The sequence below is a fragment of the Meles meles genome, chromosome 19 (genome assembly GCF_922984935.1).
Source record: "Meles meles chromosome 19, mMelMel3.1 paternal haplotype, whole genome shotgun sequence".
NCBI lineage: Eukaryota > Metazoa > Chordata > Mammalia > Carnivora > Mustelidae > Meles > Meles meles.
In genome coordinates, this window is record NC_060084.1 from 44216336 (window position 1) to 44237565 (window position 21230).

The 21230-nt window shown below is 39.9% G+C and overlaps 1 protein-coding gene across 6 annotated transcripts; it reads right to left on the reverse strand.

The window, feature by feature from the left end:
• Positions 1-294: 294 nt before the first annotated feature.
• ZNF383 (zinc finger protein 383) lies at positions 295-19333 on the reverse strand. Of its 6 annotated transcripts, none has more exons than XM_045988788.1 (6): positions 19066-19333; positions 12288-12336; positions 9922-10033; positions 7933-8059; positions 7530-7625; positions 295-2709 (listed from the first exon to the last, which is right to left on the reverse strand). In XM_045988788.1, the coding sequence occupies exons 4-6, from the start codon at positions 8048-8050 to the stop codon at positions 1514-1516; spliced, it is 1410 nt and encodes a 469-aa protein (XP_045844744.1). In that variant the 5' UTR covers positions 8051-8059; positions 9922-10033; positions 12288-12336; positions 19066-19333; the 3' UTR covers positions 295-1513. The 6 variants fall into 6 exon arrangements, with proteins under 6 accessions (XP_045844744.1, XP_045844742.1, XP_045844741.1 ...); XM_045988786.1 differs by having other exon boundaries at positions 9976-10033; positions 12288-12344; XM_045988785.1 differs by having other exon boundaries at positions 12288-12344.
• Positions 19334-21230: the final 1897 nt, after the last annotated feature.

The following is a 21230-nucleotide window of genomic DNA, read 5'->3' on the forward strand; positions in this document are numbered from 1 at the left end:
TAAAGGATTTTATATTCTAATACTCTAATATTCTAATATGTGTACACCTGGCTGGCTCAGTCAGAAGAGTGTGTGACTCTCAATCTCAGGGTCATGAATTCAAGCCCCACCTTGGGTACAGAGATTACTTAAATAAACTTTTAAAAAGTCCTCTGTACAAATAATAAAGATAACTATGAAAATGAGTGTATCATGGAACACAGTGGACAACTTTTACTAAGCATTTACTATGTAATAGGAATAGTTCTAAGCACTTTATATTTATTAATTCATTGAATCCTCACAACAAACCCATACATACAGCATGATTATCTTTAATAATACATAAGAAATAAAATGCCACTAACATATAAAAGTGAGAAGTAAAAACAAAAACTAGAGGATAAACAACACTTTGATAATTGGTTAATTACCTTTCTAGCATGAGACTGGGCTGGATAAAAAGAACAAAACAGTTTACAGGGAGAAAATGTGCATAATTTCAGCGATTGAAATAGATGTTTTAAAAGAAAGAAAGAAAGATTCGAAGATAAATTTGCGGTCACAGTAATCAGGGCATACTTCATAACTGCAAACATTTAGATGCAAATAGAACATGAGTAATAAAGTCATTTTGAAAAGTAATTAAGTATATATAACTCATTTTAAAAATCTATATTTACTAAAATGGCAACCATATTTTTTGGCATGATATAAAAACAGGTGAAGGGATAACACGCATGCATACCATGACTTTAAAAACAAAGTCTGGGAGGTTTGCCCTATCAACTTAAGAGTAGTCCTTGATAGTTGCTATGATTACTGTTAATCTTGGTTTTCACTTGCTGGTTTTCTGATTTTCTGTTTTATGTAAGAAAATACAAATTTGTGAAATGAAAGATTCACAATCTTTCATTTGTGAAATGAAATGAAAGATTAATACTGACTTCAAAAACAAGGTTATAATTCTACGATTAAAAAACACAAGGTCAGGGAGCCTGGGTGGCTCAGTTGGTTAAGCAACTGCCTTCGGCTCAGGTCATGATCCCGGAGTCCCGGGATCGAGTCCCACATCGGGCTTCCTGCTCCACGGGAAGTCTGCTTCTCCCTCTAACCTTCTCCCTGCTTATGCTCTCTCACTCTCTCAAATAAATAAATAAAATCTTTTAAAAAAAAATACAAGGTCACACAATTTTAAACAGCATGATATTGGTGTAAGCACAAACACATAGATCAGAGAAGAAAAAAAAATTCAAGCAAATATAAACAAGAATGTCTCACCAAGAAGGTAAAATAAAATAAGGGGCAAGAAAATAATTACTGAACAACTGCCCTTAGTACAAGATTGGGGGACATGGGATGGGCAAAAAAAAATAGAATCTTAATTCATAACTTAGACTGAAATACATTTGAATTAAAAAGAAATATGAAATAAATTTTAAAAACAAAAAATAGTGAAAGTGTAACTACCAAACATGATTTTTTTTTTTTTTTGTTTAAAATATCAGGAAGGTAACAAGCGCTTTAATTTTTATTATTCATCAGTATGAGTTCCCTGATGACGAATGAGATCTGAGCCACTACTAAATGCCTTCCCACAATCCTTGCAGTTATAGGGCTTTTCACCCGTGTGAATTCTCAGATGTCGCGTAAGATTTGAGCATTTATTAAAGGCCTTTCCACATTCACTACATTCATATGGTTTTTCATCTGTGTGAATTCTCTGATGTTGAAAAAGTTGTGAGTTCTGAGTAAAGGCCTTCCCACATTCAAGACATTCAAAGGGTTTCTCACCAGCATGAATTCTCTGATGTTGACGAAGTTGTGAGCTCTGGGTAAAAGCTTTCCCACATTCCTTACAATCATAGGGTTTCTCCCCAGTGTGAATTCTCTGATGATTAGTAAGTGCTGAGCCACTACTAAAGGCCTTGCCACATTCCTTGCACTCATAGGGTTTTTCACCAGTATGAATTCTCTGATGCTGAACAAGCTTTGAGCTCTGAGTGAAAGCTTTGCCACATTCTTTACATTCATAGGGTTTCTCACCTGTATGAATTCTCACATGTTGAAAAAGTTGTGAGCTCTTAGTAAAGGCTTTCCCGCATACTTTACATTCATAGGGTTTTTCACCAGTGTGAATTCTCTGATGGTCAATAAGATTTGAGCAATAGCTAAAGGCTTTCCCACATTCCTTGCATTCATAGGGCTTCTTACCAGTATGAATTCTCTGATGTTGAGAAAGGTATGAGCTACAACTGAAAGCCTTGCCACATTCCTTACATTCAAAAGGTTTTTCACCAGTATGAATTTTCAGATGTCGAGTAACATGGGAGCCACAACTAAAGAATTTCCCACACTCCTTACATTCATAAGATTTTTCACCAATATGAATTCTTTGATGTTGGATAAATTGTGAATTCTGACTAAAGACCTTTCCACATTTCTTACATTCATAGGGTTTCTCTTCATTATTAATTATTTGATGTAGAGTAAAGAATGTCTGTTGAATAAATGTGGGCATATATTCATGAGTGAGTATTTCTTGGCTAAAATGCCCACTTTGATATCCCAGTTGTTTTTCAAAGTGGTTTCTATATTCCAAAATGTCTCTAAAACTGGAGTACTCAAAGCCATGTTTTGTAAGTCCCATTATCTCCCTCTGGCATGACTCTATTTCATAAACTTCCTTCTTCAGAGACAGTAACTTGGTTTCACACATTGATTCCAGATCTGAAAGAAAATGAATTGGTAAATATTCTTACTGCCCTACTCCCACCACCCATTTGTGAAAAGGTAAACTTTTATAATAGAAATAGGAAAATTAAAGTGTAAACAGTTTCTCACAGTAAATGACATACAGTTCTCAAGTACATCTGTTTAATCTGAAAAGAGACCCCCCAAATGCACTGAAATTAATGAGATCTAATGCAGAATGTGAGGGAGGAGACTACAGAAAAAGGAACCCACAATGATTCTCAAATATTGATGTGCATCAGAATCAGAAGGAAAGGATGGCAAACATACAATACTTGGGTATGTGAAAAGATTACAAGTCATACATACATGTATATAAGCATGCATGTATGTACACGTAAGAAACCATCATACTATATGTACCACAAAAAGTGGATAATTTCCTGACCTCCATTAAAGGCTTCCTGAGAAGAATAAATACACATTGGGCTTTGTAGTATGATAAAGAATAAATTTGGTCTTTGTCCCTGGTTTCTAACACAGAGCTTCAAAAACCTTCGGAATTTCCTGAGTAATAGGACTGTTTTTTGATATGCTAATGAGGTGACTCATGGCAGATACCTAGATAGTTGTAGGACTGGTCACCAGAAAGATTCAGCATGTTATTAGGGGGTTGGGACTTTCAGCTACTGGACTTCTGGGGGGAGGAGAGAAGAGCCAGAGATTGAGTGGCCAATGACACACTCAGTCATGCCAGCGTGATTAAATCCCAATAAAAACTCAGTATACCAAAGCTCAGTGGCCTTTCTGGTTGGTGAACACACATGATGTGCCAGGAAGGTGACACACCTTGACTCCACAGGGAGAAGGCATAGAACCTCTGTAACTGGAAGCCTACTAGACCTTGCCCTAATATGTACCCTTCAGAGTAAATCTGCAATTTTAAGTATGAAGCTTTCTGGCGTTCTGTGAGTCATTCTAGCAAATTATTAAACTTGCAGGAGCTGTGGAAATCCCCCAATTTATTGCCAGCTGCTCAGAAGTGGAGGTGTCTAAGAACTCTGAGACTTGCAGCTGGCATCTAAAGTTAGGGCAGCAGCGCCTGGGTGGCTGGCTCAGTTGGTTAAGCATCTGCCTCTGGCTCTGGTCATGATTGCAGGGTCCTTGGTTTGAGCTCCACCTTGGGCTCCCTGCTCCGTGGGGAGCCTGCTTCACCTTCTCCCTCTGCCTGCCACTCCCCCTGTCTGTGCTTGGTCGCTCTCCCTGTGAGATAAATAAAATCTTTAAAAAATAATAAAAAAATAAAGTGAGGGCAGTCTTGGGGCACCTGGGTGGCTCAGTCAGTTAAGCATCTGCTTTTGGCTCAGGTCATGATCACAAGTTCCTGGGACCAAGCTCAGCAGGGAATCAGCTTCTCCCTCTGCCCCTCCCCCCATTCATGCCTGCTTTTTCTCTCTCTCAAATAAGTAAATAAAATATTTAAAAATAAAACAATATAAAGGGAGGGCAGTCTTATGCACAACCCTGTTGTTAATCTGTGGGGTCTACACTAACTCTGGGCAGTTAGTGTCAGAACTGCAGCACTCCCGGTTGTGATGGGAACTGAATAGGTTCCAAAGTAAGGACAAATTGGCTGAAATCTGAAAGAGATTACAAAGGGCGAGCCACAAGGGGGGCTGAGCCTGGAGTCAGTTGAAGGTATTGAACTAAACTGATGTGAGTAGCAGATAGGGAAGACTCAGAGTATGTTACGTTCTGGAAATTGAGTAAAAATACTGTTTGCCTTGGAATTTTGTGACGCTGATCTTGGGAGAAGAGACTGACTCATGTACCACTGCGGTGGCTGAGAAGGGAGGCAGCTAATGTTTAAGGCAGACAGGAAGAAAATAAGACACAGTACAAAGTACTGTCATGGAAAAATGAGAGGAAGTAGAAGCTGACAGAGTGGAATTCCAACTCTGACAGTTACTCATTGTATGTTCCTGGGCAATTATTTAACCTAAGTCCCCAATTCCTCATCTGCAAAAGGGAGATAATCTTTACCTCATGATTCCTGGGAGGGAAAGGAATAATTCCTGTAAATGTCTTTAAGTCAAGTGTCCAGCATTTGATAACTATTATTATGAAAGAATTTGTTACCAAAAATGGGGATTTTAGGCAAATTAAATGGTTTGAAGACATCAAAATGTTTGAACATCTCAAGCCAGAAACAAGGAATTTGTTCCAGCATAATCTCTTTTTTCCCTAGCCCCATGGGATATTTCAGCAGTTTCCATACAGTTAGCGCCTAAGTAGCTTTTAAAACTATCCTCTTCTATGTCTACTGCCAATGGCCTCTCTTCCAAACCAGAATCATCTCTTACTCAGACCACTGAAGTAGCCTCCCAACCCATCTCCCCACCAAGTTCTCACACTCTTTAATCCATTCAGCAACCAAAACTAACGTGGCCTAGTGTTCCACTGCTTGAACCCAAACTCCTCACACTCACTGGCAAACACCAACTGATCTCCAATCCTGACTCACTCTCCACCCTTGCTTGCTCACTGGCCCAGAAACCCTGACTTTCTTTTAGTTCTTCAAACACATCAAGCTTTCCCCTCCTAGAAGGGCCTTTGCAGAGGATCTTCCTTCCACCTGGAGTTTTCTTTTCTTTTCTTTTCTTTTTTAAGATTTTGTTTATTAGAGAGAGAGCATGAATGGTGGGGTAGGGGTGGGGGGCAAAGCGAGAAGGAGAAGCAGACGCCCCACTGAGCAGGGAGCCTGATGAGGGCCTTGATCCCAGGACCCTGGATTCATGACCTGAGCCGAAGGTAGACAAAACCATTGAGCCACCCAGATACCTCAGAGTTTTCTTAATATATTAATAAGACCTAGCACTGAGCCTAGTACTATAGTAATTCTGAAATACTGACAAGCACAAATTATTTTTCAATATGTCTACATTAACAGTAAGATGATATGAAAATGTCTGTGATTTCCATTCATGTCAAAGTCACAGGAACTACTAATACTGCTATGGTTTGTTCCAAACACCACAGTAGGAAGATATGCAATTTTCTTTTCTTTTTTTTTTTTTTAATATATTTTTTATTTATTTGACAGAGAGAAATCACAACTAGGCAGAGAGGCAGGCAGAGAGAGAGGAGGAAGCAGCAGGCTCTCCGCGGAGCAGAGAGCCCGATGCGGGGCTCGATCCCAGGACCCTGGGATCATGACCCGAGCAGAAGGCAGAGGCTTTAACCCACTGAGCCACCCAGGCACCCAAGATATGCAATTTTCAGTTTGAGTTTAGTAAATATAAAGATGCATTTTTTTCTTCTTATCCAAGTTCACAGATTCCCTAAATTCTATTCAAAAGAATCCAAAATTAGCAACCTCCTTAAAAACATGATGTCACTCCTCTGCTCAAATCATCTCATTCAGAATAGAATTCAAAGCCCACACCCAAGGCCCACAGGACCCCAAATCATCAGCAGGTACACCCCACCTCTCACGTGCATCTAGCACACAAACACACGTACATCCTGCTACTTTGCTGGTCTCCTTTCCCACAAGCCCTCTTTGCTTATTCTGTTCCAGTCACAATGGTGGGAGCCAAAAAGCTCCTCGTTCGGGGACTTTGTTCTTCCTTTTCCTTCTGCCTGAATCTCTTCTACCAGATATTTATAACATTTGTTCACTCAATTCCTGCAGGTCTTGGTTAAATTATCACCTCATCAAAGAGGCCTTCTCTAACCTCCCTTCATACTACTTCCTACCATCAGACATTATAAACATATCTATTTTTTCTCCACCCTCTAGAACACAGGCTCCACAAGAGCAAAACTCTGAATGTTTATTCAATGCTGTAATCCCAGCACCGGGACCAATACTTATGATACAGTAATGCTCTTCTGGAGCATTTAGGATAAGGTAACACTTTATCCTAAATCTCACCTTCTCTGCCACCTCTTCGTTTCCATTATAGGCCTTTCCATTTACCCCAACATCGTCATCACAGGAGGTGATGGCAATCACTTGCAAGCTTCCCAACTATTCATTCAGTACGGGTTTTCCACTTCTGCATATTGAGACTCTGACTTTCTGCTGAGCTCCCAGATTCTCTTTACTAGACTCTACTTGGTGGAAATTATTCATGGATATATTTTAGCACTACTTTTTGACTCCCAAGTTCTTAAGAGATGACATGATTAGCAAATGACAGCACCTGGCAGGCTCCCTTGCACAAATCAGTAAATGGAAAACACTGGGTAAAGGAAAAATGCACAACCAGAGGGTAAAACAAGTCCCTGGCAAGTAATATTCACGGAAGACCAGCACTTGGAGGAGGGGCAGTGCATACGCGCATGTGCAGGCATGCATACACACAAAACATTTAGATGAGAGGAAGAAAAGCAGCAAGGAACTGAATCTAAAATATGGGTAAAAGTGTTTGTTGTTTTTTAAGATTTTATTTATTTATTTGACAGACAGAGATCACAAGTAGGCAGAGAGGCAGGCAGAGAGAGAGAGGAGGAAGCAGGCTCCCTGCTGAGCAGAGAGCCCGATGCAGGGCTCGATCCCAGGACCCTGGGATCCTGACCTGAGCCGAAGGCAGAGGCTTTAACCCACTAACCAGGTGCCCCAGGTAAAAGTGTTTTATTGGAGGGGAAGTGAAGAGCCCCTCCTATTTGAAATTATGGCAGTCGTTGGAGAAGAGTAGCAGAAAGAGTAGTAAGTGAGAGAAGGAATGAAATAGGTCATTTGTAAACTCATTCTAAGAGGACTTGGTTTTTTCCCACAAGCCTAGACAACACCTCAAAGGTGCTGGGTTTACCTGTGGTGTCTTGCTCCTGCCCCATCGCTTCTCACTCACCTGAACACAGGCCTCTTGTCAGCTCTCTGCCAACCATCCAGGGCTCTTTTCCTTGTTCCAATAAGGAGATAACTTGAGGCTTAGGAATGTAAAGTCCTGCTCACAAGAAAAGATATGGGACATGGTTACGCTGTGGGTAAACCTGATCCAGAAATCAGATCCAGTCCCTTGATGACCAAAGAGGAGATGCCACTACAGGAACAGCCAAAGAAAAAGGACGAAGCTTCTGCCACAGCCACTGGAGTTGCCCATTTCCCACTCTTCCTTTGCATTGCAGCTCAAACCACTTATTTGGGAATAGGGAGCAGAAATTCAGCCGGTAACTTGAAAAGCAGCTGGGAAATTCACTGTGGAAGAAACATTCCAGAGGAGATCTCTAAATTACTGGTATAGAAGCCCTTACCCATTGACAGCAGATTGCTATAGTTCTCCAACATCACATCTCTGTACAAGTCCCTCTGACCAGGGTCCAGGCACTCCCACTCCTCCTGTGAGAAGTCTACAGACACATCACTGAACATCACTGATCCCTGAAACAATAAACATATGTATTACTTGTGTAATAAAAGAAATAATCAGAGACTATTGCACTTGTATTGTGGGGTAAAGCAAATGAGTGACTATATTGTATCACTCATAATCAGTATCTTTGGATCTTAAAAATAGATGCAGGAGTAATTAGTTTATTTTATAATAACATATCTAGAGGGCGCCTGGCTGGCTCAGTTGGTAGAGCATGTGACTCCTGATCTTGGGGTTTTAAGTTTGAGCCCCATGTTGGCTGTAGAGAATACATCCAAAAATACTTGAAGAAAATCTATGAATAAACTTAACCAAAGTTGCAAAAGACCCATGCTCTGGAAACTATAAAAAACTGATGAAAGAAATTGCAGATGACAAATAAATGGAGATATTCCACACTCATGGACTAGGAGAACAAATACCATTAAAATGTCTGTAGGATCCAAAGCAATCTACAGATTTAATGCAATCCCTATCAAAATACCAACAGCATTTTTCACAGAACTAAAGCAAACCCTCCTAAAGGTTGTATGGAACCACAAAGGACTGGAATAGCCAAAGCAATCTTGAAAAATAACAAAACTGGAGGTATCACAATTTCAGGCTTCAAGTTAAATTATAAAGTTGTAATAAAACAGTATGAAACAGGTACAAAAATAGACACATAGAGCAATGGAACAGAACAGAAAGCCCAGAAATAAACCCACAATTATGTGGCCAGTTAATCTTTGGCAAGAGAGGAAAGAATATACAATGGGGAAAAGACAGTCTCTTCAACAAATGGTGTTGGGAAAACTCAACAGCTACATGCAAAAGAATGAAGCTGCACCACTTTCTTATACCATATACAAAAACAAACTCAAAATGAATCAAAGACCTAAACATGAGACCTAAAATCATAAAAATCCTAGGAGAGACCACAGGCAGTAATTTCTCTGACATCGGCTGTAACATCTTTCTAGATATGTCTCCTGAGACAAGGGAAATAAAAGCAAAAATAAACTATTGGGACTACGGGAAAATAAAAAGTTTCTGCATAGCAAAGAAAACAATCAACAAAGGTTGCAAAGGCAACCTATAGAATGAGAAAAAATATTTGCAAATGACATATCTGATAAAGGGTTAGTATCCAAAATATATAAAGAACTGATACAACTCAACAACCAAAAAACAAATAATCCAATTTTTTTAAAAATGGGCAAAAGACATGAACGGACATTCCTTCAAGGAAGACATACAGATGGCCAACAGATACATGAGAAGATGCTCAACACCACTGTTCATCAGGAAATGTAAATCAAAACCACAATGAGATATCACCTCACACCTGTCAGAATGGCTAAAATCAACAACACAAGGAACAACACGTGTTGGTGAGGACATGGAGAACAAGGAACCCTCTTGCGCTAGGGTGGGAATTCAAACTGGTACAGCCACTGTGGAAGACAGTATGGAAGTTCCTCAAAGAACTAAAAATACAACTACCCTATGATCCAGTAATTACATTACTGAATACAAAATACTAATTCATAGATACATGCACCTCTATGTTTATATATTATTTACAATACCCAAATTATGGAAGCAACCTCAGTGTCCATTGATAGGTAAATGGACAAAGGTATGGTATTTATATAGACATTGGAATATTACTCAGCCACAAAAAGAATGAAATCTTGCCATTGCAACAACATGGATGGATTTAAGGAAAAATAAGCAAGTCAGAGAAAGACAAATACCACAAAATTTCACTCATATGTCAAATTAAAAAAATGAAACAAACCAAAAAGGGAAAAGAAGAGAGAGACTCCAAAAAAAAAAAAAAAAAAAAAAAAAGACTCTTAACTATAGAGGAAAAACAGATAGTTACTAGAGCGGAGGTGGTCAGGGGATGGGTGGAATAAATGAAGGGGATTAAGAGGACACTTATCTTGATGAGCACTGAGTAATATATGGAATTGCTGAATCACTATATTGTACACCTGAAACAAATATAACATTGTATGTTAACTGAACAAAAAGGGTAATCAGTTTATTTTACATTACAAACAAACAAGTTCCCAACTGTATCTATTGAAAAAGCCTACAAATAATAATTCATCCAGTAGGAATAAACACCCCTAGTGTCTAGATTGTAGTCCTTAAGTATCATATTCAGATAAAAAGAACCAAGGTCCTTTGGGGAAAGAGATGATTTCAGAATTGAGTCAGAAATGCACAGGATGAGTCTGAACATTCTGTTGTATCAGAAAGCGAGAGAGCTATCAAAAACTATTAGAATCATATTACAAGGACTCAGGCACCAACTTGAAGAGCCTCTTAATGGCCAAAAATGGTATAATTTGAGGATCTAATATAATGGACCTATAGATAAAAAAATGTTAAAATCATGAGCTCATAACAACAATGAATTAAAAAACCTTCTGGTCACCTTTTTAGGATTCTAAGAAACTAACTCACTATTCAAATATTCTTTCCTAGACAGACTATCCTTTAGGGTAACCAAACAGTTGATGAGAAGTTTTAATTTATAAAGAGTATTTCACCTAATCTATGAAGGAGGAATGACAGAATTAAAATATTATTCTGCAACCTCTAATCTAAACAGTACCCATCAATGGTAGGTAACATTACAAAAAGAAACAGAACCAGATATAATGTGCCTCCTGATGGAATCACGTATCACCACTTATGACATACTCATGACAAAAAAAAAAAAAAAAATCCCATCTGATTCTGATCAAGCATCTAGACTTAACTACCAATTTTCAGGAAACAGTTAAATGATGCCACAGAGATGCAATTGGCAAAATCCAAAGAGTGGACAAACGAACAATTTTTTTCTTTTCTAACAAAAACATACACAGAAAGAAAATAGATGGAAGGGGTACCTACAAAATAAGAGACTCAAAAGACCTCAGTGAACTGCAGTGCACAGTCCTTATTTGGATTCTAATTCAAATAAGCAAAGAATTCAATAATTATGAAAATATGAACACTGGCTAGATATTGATGATACTAACAAATTACTTCCAACTTCTCTAGAGGAAAAAATGGCATAATGGTTGTTTTTAAAAATAATCCCTATCTTTTAGAAATACAATTTGTATTTTCTTCAAAATAATCTTGCGTATAGGAGTAAGGGCAGGGTAATGTGCAAGGAAGAAACAGGTATCAGTATAAATGAAACAAGATTGACTCGGAGGTGAAGCTGAATGGTGAGTATATGGGAGTTCTTAACTCCTCTACTTTCCTATGTCTGAAATTCATTATTATGAAAGTTTTTAAAGGGGGTTGGTAGAGAATAGAATATCCGCAAGGCTTTAATCACACAAATAGCACTGCTTTAAACAAAACTGTGATATAACTGTCATGGGATAAGGAAGTAGAGTGTGATACAGCAAATCTAAAAGCACACATACCCTGCAAAAAAAAAAAACAAAAAACAAAAAAACAACTACAAAATGTCTAAAAATTTGATTAATTAAGATAGCAATATAGGAATATTCATTAAAATATGGATATATCCTATTGTAAACAGCTAAACGAGATGCGGATGCGAGTATCTCCCTTTAGGGAGTATCTTTATTTCTGAGATTAAAAAAAAAAAAACCTGGTGAGTCATATGGAAATTCCTCATGATCCACGCTTCCTGTTCAACTTCAAATTGAACTTCGTTCATGGATACCCTAAAAGTCACAGAGACCGATAGGATCAGCTACCGAGACCACAATCTTCCAAGCTCGTAAACCAGGAGATGTCGCAACAGGCTAACATTTGGAACTACCAACATCACTCCCTATTCTATCTCACTGGTAAGTACCCATCTGTAGAACAAACCCATGTTTGCTCCCAACTAAGCAACTTGTACTTCTCCACCTCTTCCAGTCACTGGAAAGCCTAAGTTCATTCTACAAATCTACTCTCATTTCCTTTTATAAGAATTCATTTCCTTTCCATCATAGCTTCTGGGGGAGGGCTGAGAAAAGAGATGCCAGAGGAAAATATTAATGCTGGGTCAAAAGAAGAGGGCACTTAAGAATGGTGATGTATTATCTGGTTAGACTGAGGGGAAAAGGAGACCAAGGATCCTAAAGGGGAAAAGGGAACCTGATAGCCAAAAATGTCAGGAGTAGGAAAACAAATAGTCACATGACCATTAGAAAATTTTTTTCTTTTTCTTTTCTTTCTTTTTGAAACTAAATGTCAGGAAGGTAAGAAAAAGCATCAACTCACCTGGGCCATGGCTTTCAGTATTGCCGGAGAGGATCAGTCCTTCTTGGGGCTGTTTTCCTGAGAAAGGATAGTATTCTGAGAAAGCAGACTGGGGAAGCAAAGAAATGTTCTAGAAAACCACACGGACTTTCAGCTGATCACTCCAGGTTCTTATGATGTTAACTGCGGTCAGTGGGAGTATGGGATAAATCCTACTTCTTCAACCCCGAAGTCCAGGGCTTTAGCTCTAGTAAAATGGATCCTAGCTAGTGGATTCAAAGGAATACAGACTCCTATTCCCTCTCCTTCATCTGATTAAGCCAGGTTCTTGCCTCAGCCAAGTGATTCAGGGCAGACCTTGTCCCACTTCAGTGAACCCAAGACAGAGCTGCTTTGACCTGCCTGAGGAGATCCCTCCTCTGTGGTCCTCACTCAGGTCCTCAAGCAAATTCACCCAAATGGTATCCTTTGTCCAGGAACCCAGTATGCTCTGATCAGAAGGACTAAGACTTCCCTAATGAAGTCTTCTCTCTTGTCAAGCCCAAGATAGTCTGTCAACTCCCATCCCCCCAGAACTCCTCACCTCAGCCATACACAGAGGCACTCCTCATTCTTACCCTATAGCTGTTTTTCTAAAATAACAACAGCAACAACTTTGCCTTTATGTTTTTGCCACGTAAAACAAGGCGTAACTTTTTTTAAAAAATTTTATTTATTTGACAGAAATCACACAAGTAGGCAGAGAGAGAGAGAAGCAGGCTCCCTGCTGAGCAGAGAGCCCGATGCGGGGATCCCAGGACCCTGAGATCATGACCTGAGCCAAAGGCAGAGGCTTAAACCTCTGAGCCACCCAGGTGCCCCCAAGGTGTAACTTTTATAGCTTTTTTTTTTTAAGATTTTATTTATTTGACAGACAGAGATCACAAGTAGGCAGAGAGGCAGGCAGAGAGAGAGGAGGAAGCAGGCTCCCCACTGAGCGGAGAGCCCCACGTGAGGCTCAATCCCAGGACCCTGGGATCATGACCTGAGCCAAAGGCAAAGGCTTAACCCACTGAGCCACCCGGGCACCCCTACTTTTACGGCTTTTTAAAACTAAAATTTATGGCATCGATTAGTACAGTGAAACGGACATTCTAATTACTAAAATTAGACCAATTTTGTGACTGAAAGGAACCAGAGGACTGTTTATTTTCCAACTGTGATGGAAAGACTTATCCACAGGCAGGAAATTAACTGGCCCAGAGAAGCTTAATAGAAGTTATGGGGAAAAAATAAAGCAGTTGTTTCCTATGGAGTACTGGTTTCTAATGGATTTGGCGGGGGAGGGAAAGGTTAAATAATACTTTTGACAGTACCTTCTCCCTGATTTTACTGTGAATGCTTCTAGTGTTAGGTTCATTAGGCACTAGGTTAGTTCTGTTTTTTTTTAACCTTTTAATACAGAAATTTAACCTTTAATACAGAAATCTCCGACACACTCAAAAGTAGAGTTTAAACAGTATGAAAACCCTCCATGTACTAGCTTCAATAATTACCAGGTCATGGCCAACATAGTTTTATCTAGATTCTCCTCCACTAATTTTAGGTTAGCTTTGTTTTTGTTTAAATAGTTTTAGTGAGATATACTTTGCATATTATATGTCAATCATTTAAAATATATAAATTCTATGTTTTTTACTATAACCCCATCATCTAATTTTAGAACATTTTCATTTCTCCAAAAGAAAGCCCATTAACAGGCAATCTTCTTTTCCCCCTCCTCCCTCGACCCTAAGCAGACACAAATCTACTTTCTGCCTCTATGGAGTTGTATAGCATTTCATATAAATGGAATCATATGACATGTGGCCTTTTGTGACTAGATTTTTTTCATTTATCATGTTTTCAAGGTATATCCATATTGTGGTGTGTTACCAGAACTTCATTCCCTTTTATTGCTGAATAATATTCCATCGTATGGCTAGGTCACATTTTATTTACCCATTCATCAGTTGAAAGACATTTAGATTATTTCCACTTTTTGGCTATTGTGAATAATGCGGCTATGAACATTCATGGACACGTTTTGTGTGAATATATATTTTCAGTTCCCTTCAGTATATAACTAGAAATGAGACTGCTAAGTCATATGGGAACTCTGTTTAAGAAATGTCAAGCCGGGGCGCCTGTGTGGCTCAGTGGGTTAAGCCTCTGCCTCGGCTCAGGTCATGATCTCAGGGTATTGGGATCGAGTCTCGCATCGGGCTCTCTGCTCGGCAGGTAGCCTGCTTCCTCCTCTCTCTTTCAGCCTGCCTCTCTGCCTACTTGTGATCTCTGTCAACTAAATAAATAAAATCTTAAAAAAAAAAAAAGAAATGTCAAACCATTTTCTAAAGAGGTTGAACCATGTCGCATCCTACCAGCAATTTCTCAAAATCTTCGTCTTATTTTTTTTTAAGATTTTATTTATTTATTTGACAGAGAGAGGGAGAGAGCACAAGCAGCGAGAGCGGCAGACAGACGGAGAGGGAGAAGCAGGCTCCCCGAGGACCAGGGTGCCTGATGCAGGGATCAAGCCCTGATCATGACCTGAGCCAAAGGAAGATGCTTAACCAACTGAGCCACACAGGCGCCCCTTCATCTTGTTATTATCTCTTTTTTATCATAGGCATCCTACTAGGTAGGAAGTGGTATTTCATTGTGTTTTTGATTTACATTTTCCTTAATGATGCCAAGTGAAATTAGTTTTTAAGAACCCAGTTCTTTAAAATTCTTTTCTAATGTAATTTCCACTACTATTACTTTCCTGAAGGCATTCCCATTCATGTGGGAAGAGGCAATAACTCTTATTTCCTATTAAGGACAAGGAAATTGAGAGTGAAATAAACACTGTGAATGGCTAATGGGTATGATTATGATTTGTCCACTACATCTTTTAATTCTGTCAAATATATTTGAAACATTTTACAAAGATATGTCCATTTAGGACTATAATATCTTACTGGTGGACTAACCTTTTTTTTTTTTTTTAAGATTTTATTTATTTTATTATTTGACAGACAGATCACAGTAGGCAGAGAGAGGAAGAAGCAGGCTCCCCACTGAGCAGAGAGCCTGATGCTGGGCTCGATCCCAGGAGTCTGGGATCATGACCTGAGCCGAAGGCAGAGGCTTTAACCCACTGAGCCACCCAGGTGCCCCTGGACTAACCTTTTTATTATAAATTATTACTCTTTCTGGCAAAGCTTCTCTTCTAAGGTCTGTTCTCATACAAGGAAGCAGGAATGTAAACTGATACAATCATTTAGGAAAATTACCAGTATATATTAATGTTGAATATATGCATAACCTACAACTAAGTATTTTACCCCTAGGGGTATAATCAACAGAGTGCATTTATATGTGCACTAAAGGACATGAAGAATATTCTGAGTAGCCTCTTCCATAATAGCCCCAATCTGAAATCCTGAAAACAACTCAAATGCCAATCAATGATGGAGTGGATAAATAAATCATGTTATATTCATACAATGGAATTTTAAAGAATTTTTTAAGGTTTTATTTATTCATTTAACAGAGAGGAAGAGTACAGGCAGGGAGAGCAGCAGGCAGAGTTGGAGGGAGAAGCAATCTCTCTGCTGAGCCAGGAGCCAGATGGGAGACTTGATCCCAGGACCCTGGAATCTCAACCTGAGCCAAAGGCAGCTGCTTAACGAACTGAGCCATCCAGGCGTCCCCATACAATGGAATTTTAAAGCAATAATAATGAATGATCCACAACAACACGATGCAACACGGATGAATCCTGCACATTCATACTACATAATATTATTACATATTACATTCATATTACCTGTGAAATACAATGTTAAACAAAAAAAGCCAAGCAGAAATTGTGTGATGCTACTTATATAAAATTCAGAACAGACAAAATTAATCATTGGCTGTAGAAGACAGAGTGATAGTTATCTTTGGGAGAGGTGAGTAGTGAATGGAAGCGACAAGAATTGGGCTTCTAGGATGCTGGTAATGTTCTATTTCTGAATCTGATTTGAGATCTGGTTAAATGAATATGCTCACTTTAAAAAAACTCATCAAGTCATACACTTTGATTTCTACACTTTTGGAATATATGTTATACTTTAAAAACAATGTATCTTTGTATCAGCAAATAAAAAAATTAAAATACCAAGTGACCAAGTATTAGAGAGAATACAGATGACTACGTTGATAAACGGCTGGTTAAGAATTTAACTGGTACAACCCTACTGAAAACCAGTTCGGCATTATCTAGGAAATTTGAAGATACACACATATCCTATGGGCTGGTAATTCCATTTGCATGTTTATACCCTAGGAAAGCATGCATATAAAAACATGTTTAAGGCGCCTGGGTGGCTTAGTGGGTTGGGCCTCTGCCTTCAGTTCCGGTCGTTATCTCAGGGTCCTGGGATCCAGCCCTGCATCAGGTTCTCTGTTCCGTGGTGAGCCTGCTTCCCCCCGCCCCCCCCCCCCGCCCCCACTGCCTGCCTCTCTGCCTACTTGTGGTCTCTGTCTGTCAAATAAATAAAATCTTTAAAAAAAAAAAATGTTTAGAGCAACCCTTTTAAGTGAACCCAAAACAAGAAAAAACGAACGTCCAAATATATAACTGGGGTTTATAACAATAAGGATAAGTCTAAGAAATGCACTATTGTGGTAAAAAAACAAGACTCAAAACAATATTATCCAGCACAATTTAATTTCTATAAAAGACAAAACTATATTACTTAGGGATGTGTAAATATATGATAAATTGTTTGATTTTTTTTTTTTAACACAACGAGAAAATACATTATCACCAAAGTCAGAATAAGGGTTACCTAAAGAGGTGAAGATAAGTTTATTCTGGGGGCAGGAAGAACAGAGGCTTCTGGAGGGCTGACACAAGTTTTTATTATATAAAGGTTCCCTTTATAATTCTTAAACTGTATGTCTATATTTTATTTTATTTTATTAAAGATTTTATTTATTTATTTGATAGAGATCACAAGCAGGCAAAGAGGCAGGCAGAGAGAGAAGGGGGAAGCAGGCTTCCCGCTGAGCAGAGAGCCCGATGCGGGGCTCGATCCCAGGACCCTGAGATCACGACCTGAGCCGAAGGCAGAGGCTTTAACCCACTGAGCCACCCAGGCGCCCCTGTATGTCTATATTTTAAACACTTTTGTGGAAATATGTAATATTCAGGAATTTTTAACCAAGGAAAAATTAATTATATAATAGCTATAAATTTTAGTGAAAACATAAAATATGAAATGATAAATGCTTTGAGATTCTGATCTTGAAAATAATGTATACTGTATATACAAGAAATGTGTTAGAAGGAAATCGATCAATATTTGACAATGGTTGTATTTGGGTGGCAGGAGTTTATTTTGCTCTAACTTCCCATTTTCCAAATTCCTTAAAATAATCATGTGTACGTATGTATGTGCATGTTTAAAAAGAAGCAAAAGCTTAATACACTGGAGAAATTGAGCTATTTTCTAAATTAGTAAGTGAACACTATGTAGAAGGAAATGAAGGGAACTGTTGGGATCTGTGTGTCCACCCCTTGAGGTTCCCATCATTTTCTTTAATGGAAATTTGTCCAGGTCACATAGATGAGTCCACATTAAACAATGCCATCCAGAAGAAAAGCTTAAAAAGGAAAACCCCGGGGTGCCTGGGTGGCTCAGCGGTTTAAAGCCTCTGCCTTCAGCTCAGGTCGTGATCTCAGGGTCCTGGGACCGAGCCCCTCATCCGGCTTTCTGCTCGGCGGAGAGCCTGCTTCCTCCTCTCTCCCTCTCTGCCTGCCTCTCTGCCTACTTGTAATCTGTCTGTCAAATAAATGAATAAATCTTTAAAAAAAAAAAAAAAAAAAGGAAAACCCCTAGCACCCTTTATTTGGCTTCCTCAACGTTCATTCCTCCTTCTTCCTCTGGGGACCTAACTGAGAAGAGCAGAGCTGAGGAACCAGAAAGGAATCATGAGATGCCAGTCCTTTCTTGTGGCCCAGACTGACCACAGCAGTAGTAGCTCTGGACTCACACCTACCCCCCACCCCCATGGAGAGGAGGGACGGAGAGAGGTCAGAGTCTAGGCTGTTCAGAGCATTCCTGTCTGAGCATGTCGGAAGGGAAGAAGTTTCTGCTGTCCAGAACCACAATCTTCTCTTGACCTCACACAACTACTGGGACAACACACACTGCCACCCTGGCAACAATCAGAGGCACCCTCCAACTGCACACACGGTGATACAAAAAGTTACATGTTCATACTCACACGTCCTCATAAAGTCAGACATCCAGGAGGCTTAGCGTGCTAACATTCATACAATAGAACCACACACACACACATACACTCCTCAGATAACACTCATGACCGCATAATCACAGATTCTTTACACTCCCCATCTCGTACACACAATGTCACACAAAACGAACACACACTCACAGACCCGCCGTGGGGGCAGCCACACCTTACACACACGGAGCCTCACAGAACCACACACCTAACAGGGATATCCAGCCACACCTGCAGACAGAGGTTCGCGCATGGTCAGTCGCAATGACACACCCACTACAGGGACAGACAATCACACCCCTACACAGAGCGCCGCACAATCACATAAGGTCACGGTCGCACACATGGAATCCTGTTCCTCCCTTCCCCCCGTCTGACGAACTCACACGAGCCCGAGACTCCAGACCAGCCCAGACCGCCCCTACAGGCTGCTCCTCCCCAACCCACGGATGCACCTGAGCAGCCTGGTCGAGCCTCCAACACTTAGGCCGCTCACCTTGTAATTCCCCTTGCCTGGAGGCCGAAGATCTGGCAAGCGAGCGAAGGAGCGGCCCTGTTCCTCCGGAGCCCTCTGGGAAATGTAGTCCGGAAGCAGGTAGGCTCAGACAAGATGGCGCCTGGCGCTTGGATTTTCTGCCGGCATATAAGCCTGGGCCAAGCCGATACCCAAAGCACCCCTCTCCAGATCGCTGCAAGGGGTCTTCTAGACCCACGGGCAGTCTCCGAGTCAGGTTCCCACAGGAGACATCCCACACATCCTGGAGACAAGCTCCCTCTACGGGCCCTGCTAGTGCCTGGGAGCCACATGTTTCTGAAGAAATAGAAAAAGGTTGCTGCGTTCCCACGGAAGTTGACCAGAGCCACAAGAACTTCTGGGAAATGTAGTCTAGAGGTGGAAAGGGTGAGGCCCCTTCTATGGAGCTTGTCTTAAATAACTGCACTAAGCTTGTCCACAGTGAAGAGTGGAGCCCCACCCAAGACTCTTCTGGAACTTGTATCTGTTAACCTTAAAAATAAAAGTAAGTTATTTTACCACCAAAATGGGTTTGTTGGGAACAACAGAATTGCAATTCAGGAGGAAAAAACACTCCGCTAAAATGGTAGACAAGTCCAGCTAACAAAGAAGAGAAACAACTCTCATGGAAAAGGAGGCAGTTGGAAAATTATTTTGAGGGAAAATCCATTGGAGAAAACCAGGGTGATGATGGTTTATCACTGGCGAAACTGCAGGGGTAGTCAATTTGTTGTAGGTGAGGCAATTTAGGAACATTAGCTAATTTAGAAGCATTTTAATCACCCCAAAAAGAAACCCTATACCTACAAACAATCACTCCCAATTTGTCCTAACCCTGCCAACCCTAAGGAACTCTAATTTACCCTCTGTATCTACAGATTTGCCTATTCTGAACATTTCTTATAAATACAATGTGGTCTTCTGTGACTGGTTTCTTCACTCAGAATAATGTTTTCAAGGACCATCTGTGTTGTGGCATGTATTTTTTATTAACAAATTCTATTGCGTGGGTATACCACATTTTCTTTGTCCATTAATCTATTTATAGGCATTTGGTTTATTTCTACTTTTGGCTATTGTGTATAATGCTGCAATGACCAATTGTGTGCAAATTTTTACATGAATATACATTTCTAGTGTTCTTGGGTGTATGTATAAGAGTGGAATTACTGGGTCATAAGTAACCCTATGTTTAATATTGGCCTCAAAGAATGAGTTGGTAAGTGTTTAATGCAATAGCTTTTGAGGACTTATTTTGCGTAAGCTTTACATGTGTTTTCCTTGATCTTCCTGACATGGATGATCTTCCTATGGCACTCCTGAAAAAAATACTGTTATCAAGATTTTTGATGATGTAGAATATGTTGTGGATAGAGCACATGTCCTTAGTTCAAGATCACAGATGGTAATTTTCAGGACTGGGATTTGAATCTCAGGCTTGTCATAATCTGAAGCATACAATCTTCATAACCAGCCATTTTATTTCACATTTTACTCTCTTCCTCATAGTTCTTTTCTACTCTCATCTCTGTAATAGCTGCATCCATATTCTTCTTTCTTGTCCTAAATAATTCTCATGAAACTTTTCTTCCATCAAGTCCTATTTATTCTACTTTATTTCCTCCATCCTCTTCTACTCATACCAGGTTCAGCCAACACAAGTATCCTTTGGGGGTTTGATGGGTTGATGGAGGGAGGGGAGTAGGGGATAGGCCAGATGGGGGACGGATATTAGAGAGAGCACTTCTGATGGGCACTGTGTGCTATAGGTAAATGATGAATCACTGAATTCTACTCCAGAAACCAATATTACACTGTATGTTAACTAGCAAAATTTAAGTTAAAAAAAAGTTTTAGCTCTTGAAGTTAGCAGTTCGACCCATTTTGAGTTAATTTTTATAAATGATGAGAGATAAGGGCCCAAGTTCATTCTTTGCAGGTGGCTGTGATGTTGTTGCAGCACATTTATCTAAAAGCCTGCTCAGGGCGTCTGGATGGCTCAGTGGGTTAAGGCTCTGCCTTCGGCTCAGGTCAAGATCTCAGGGTCCTGGGATTGAGCCCCGCATCAGGCTCTCTGCTCAGCGGGAAGCCTGCTTTCCCTCCTCTCTCTCTGTCTGCCCCTCTGCCTACTTGTGATCCCTCTCTGT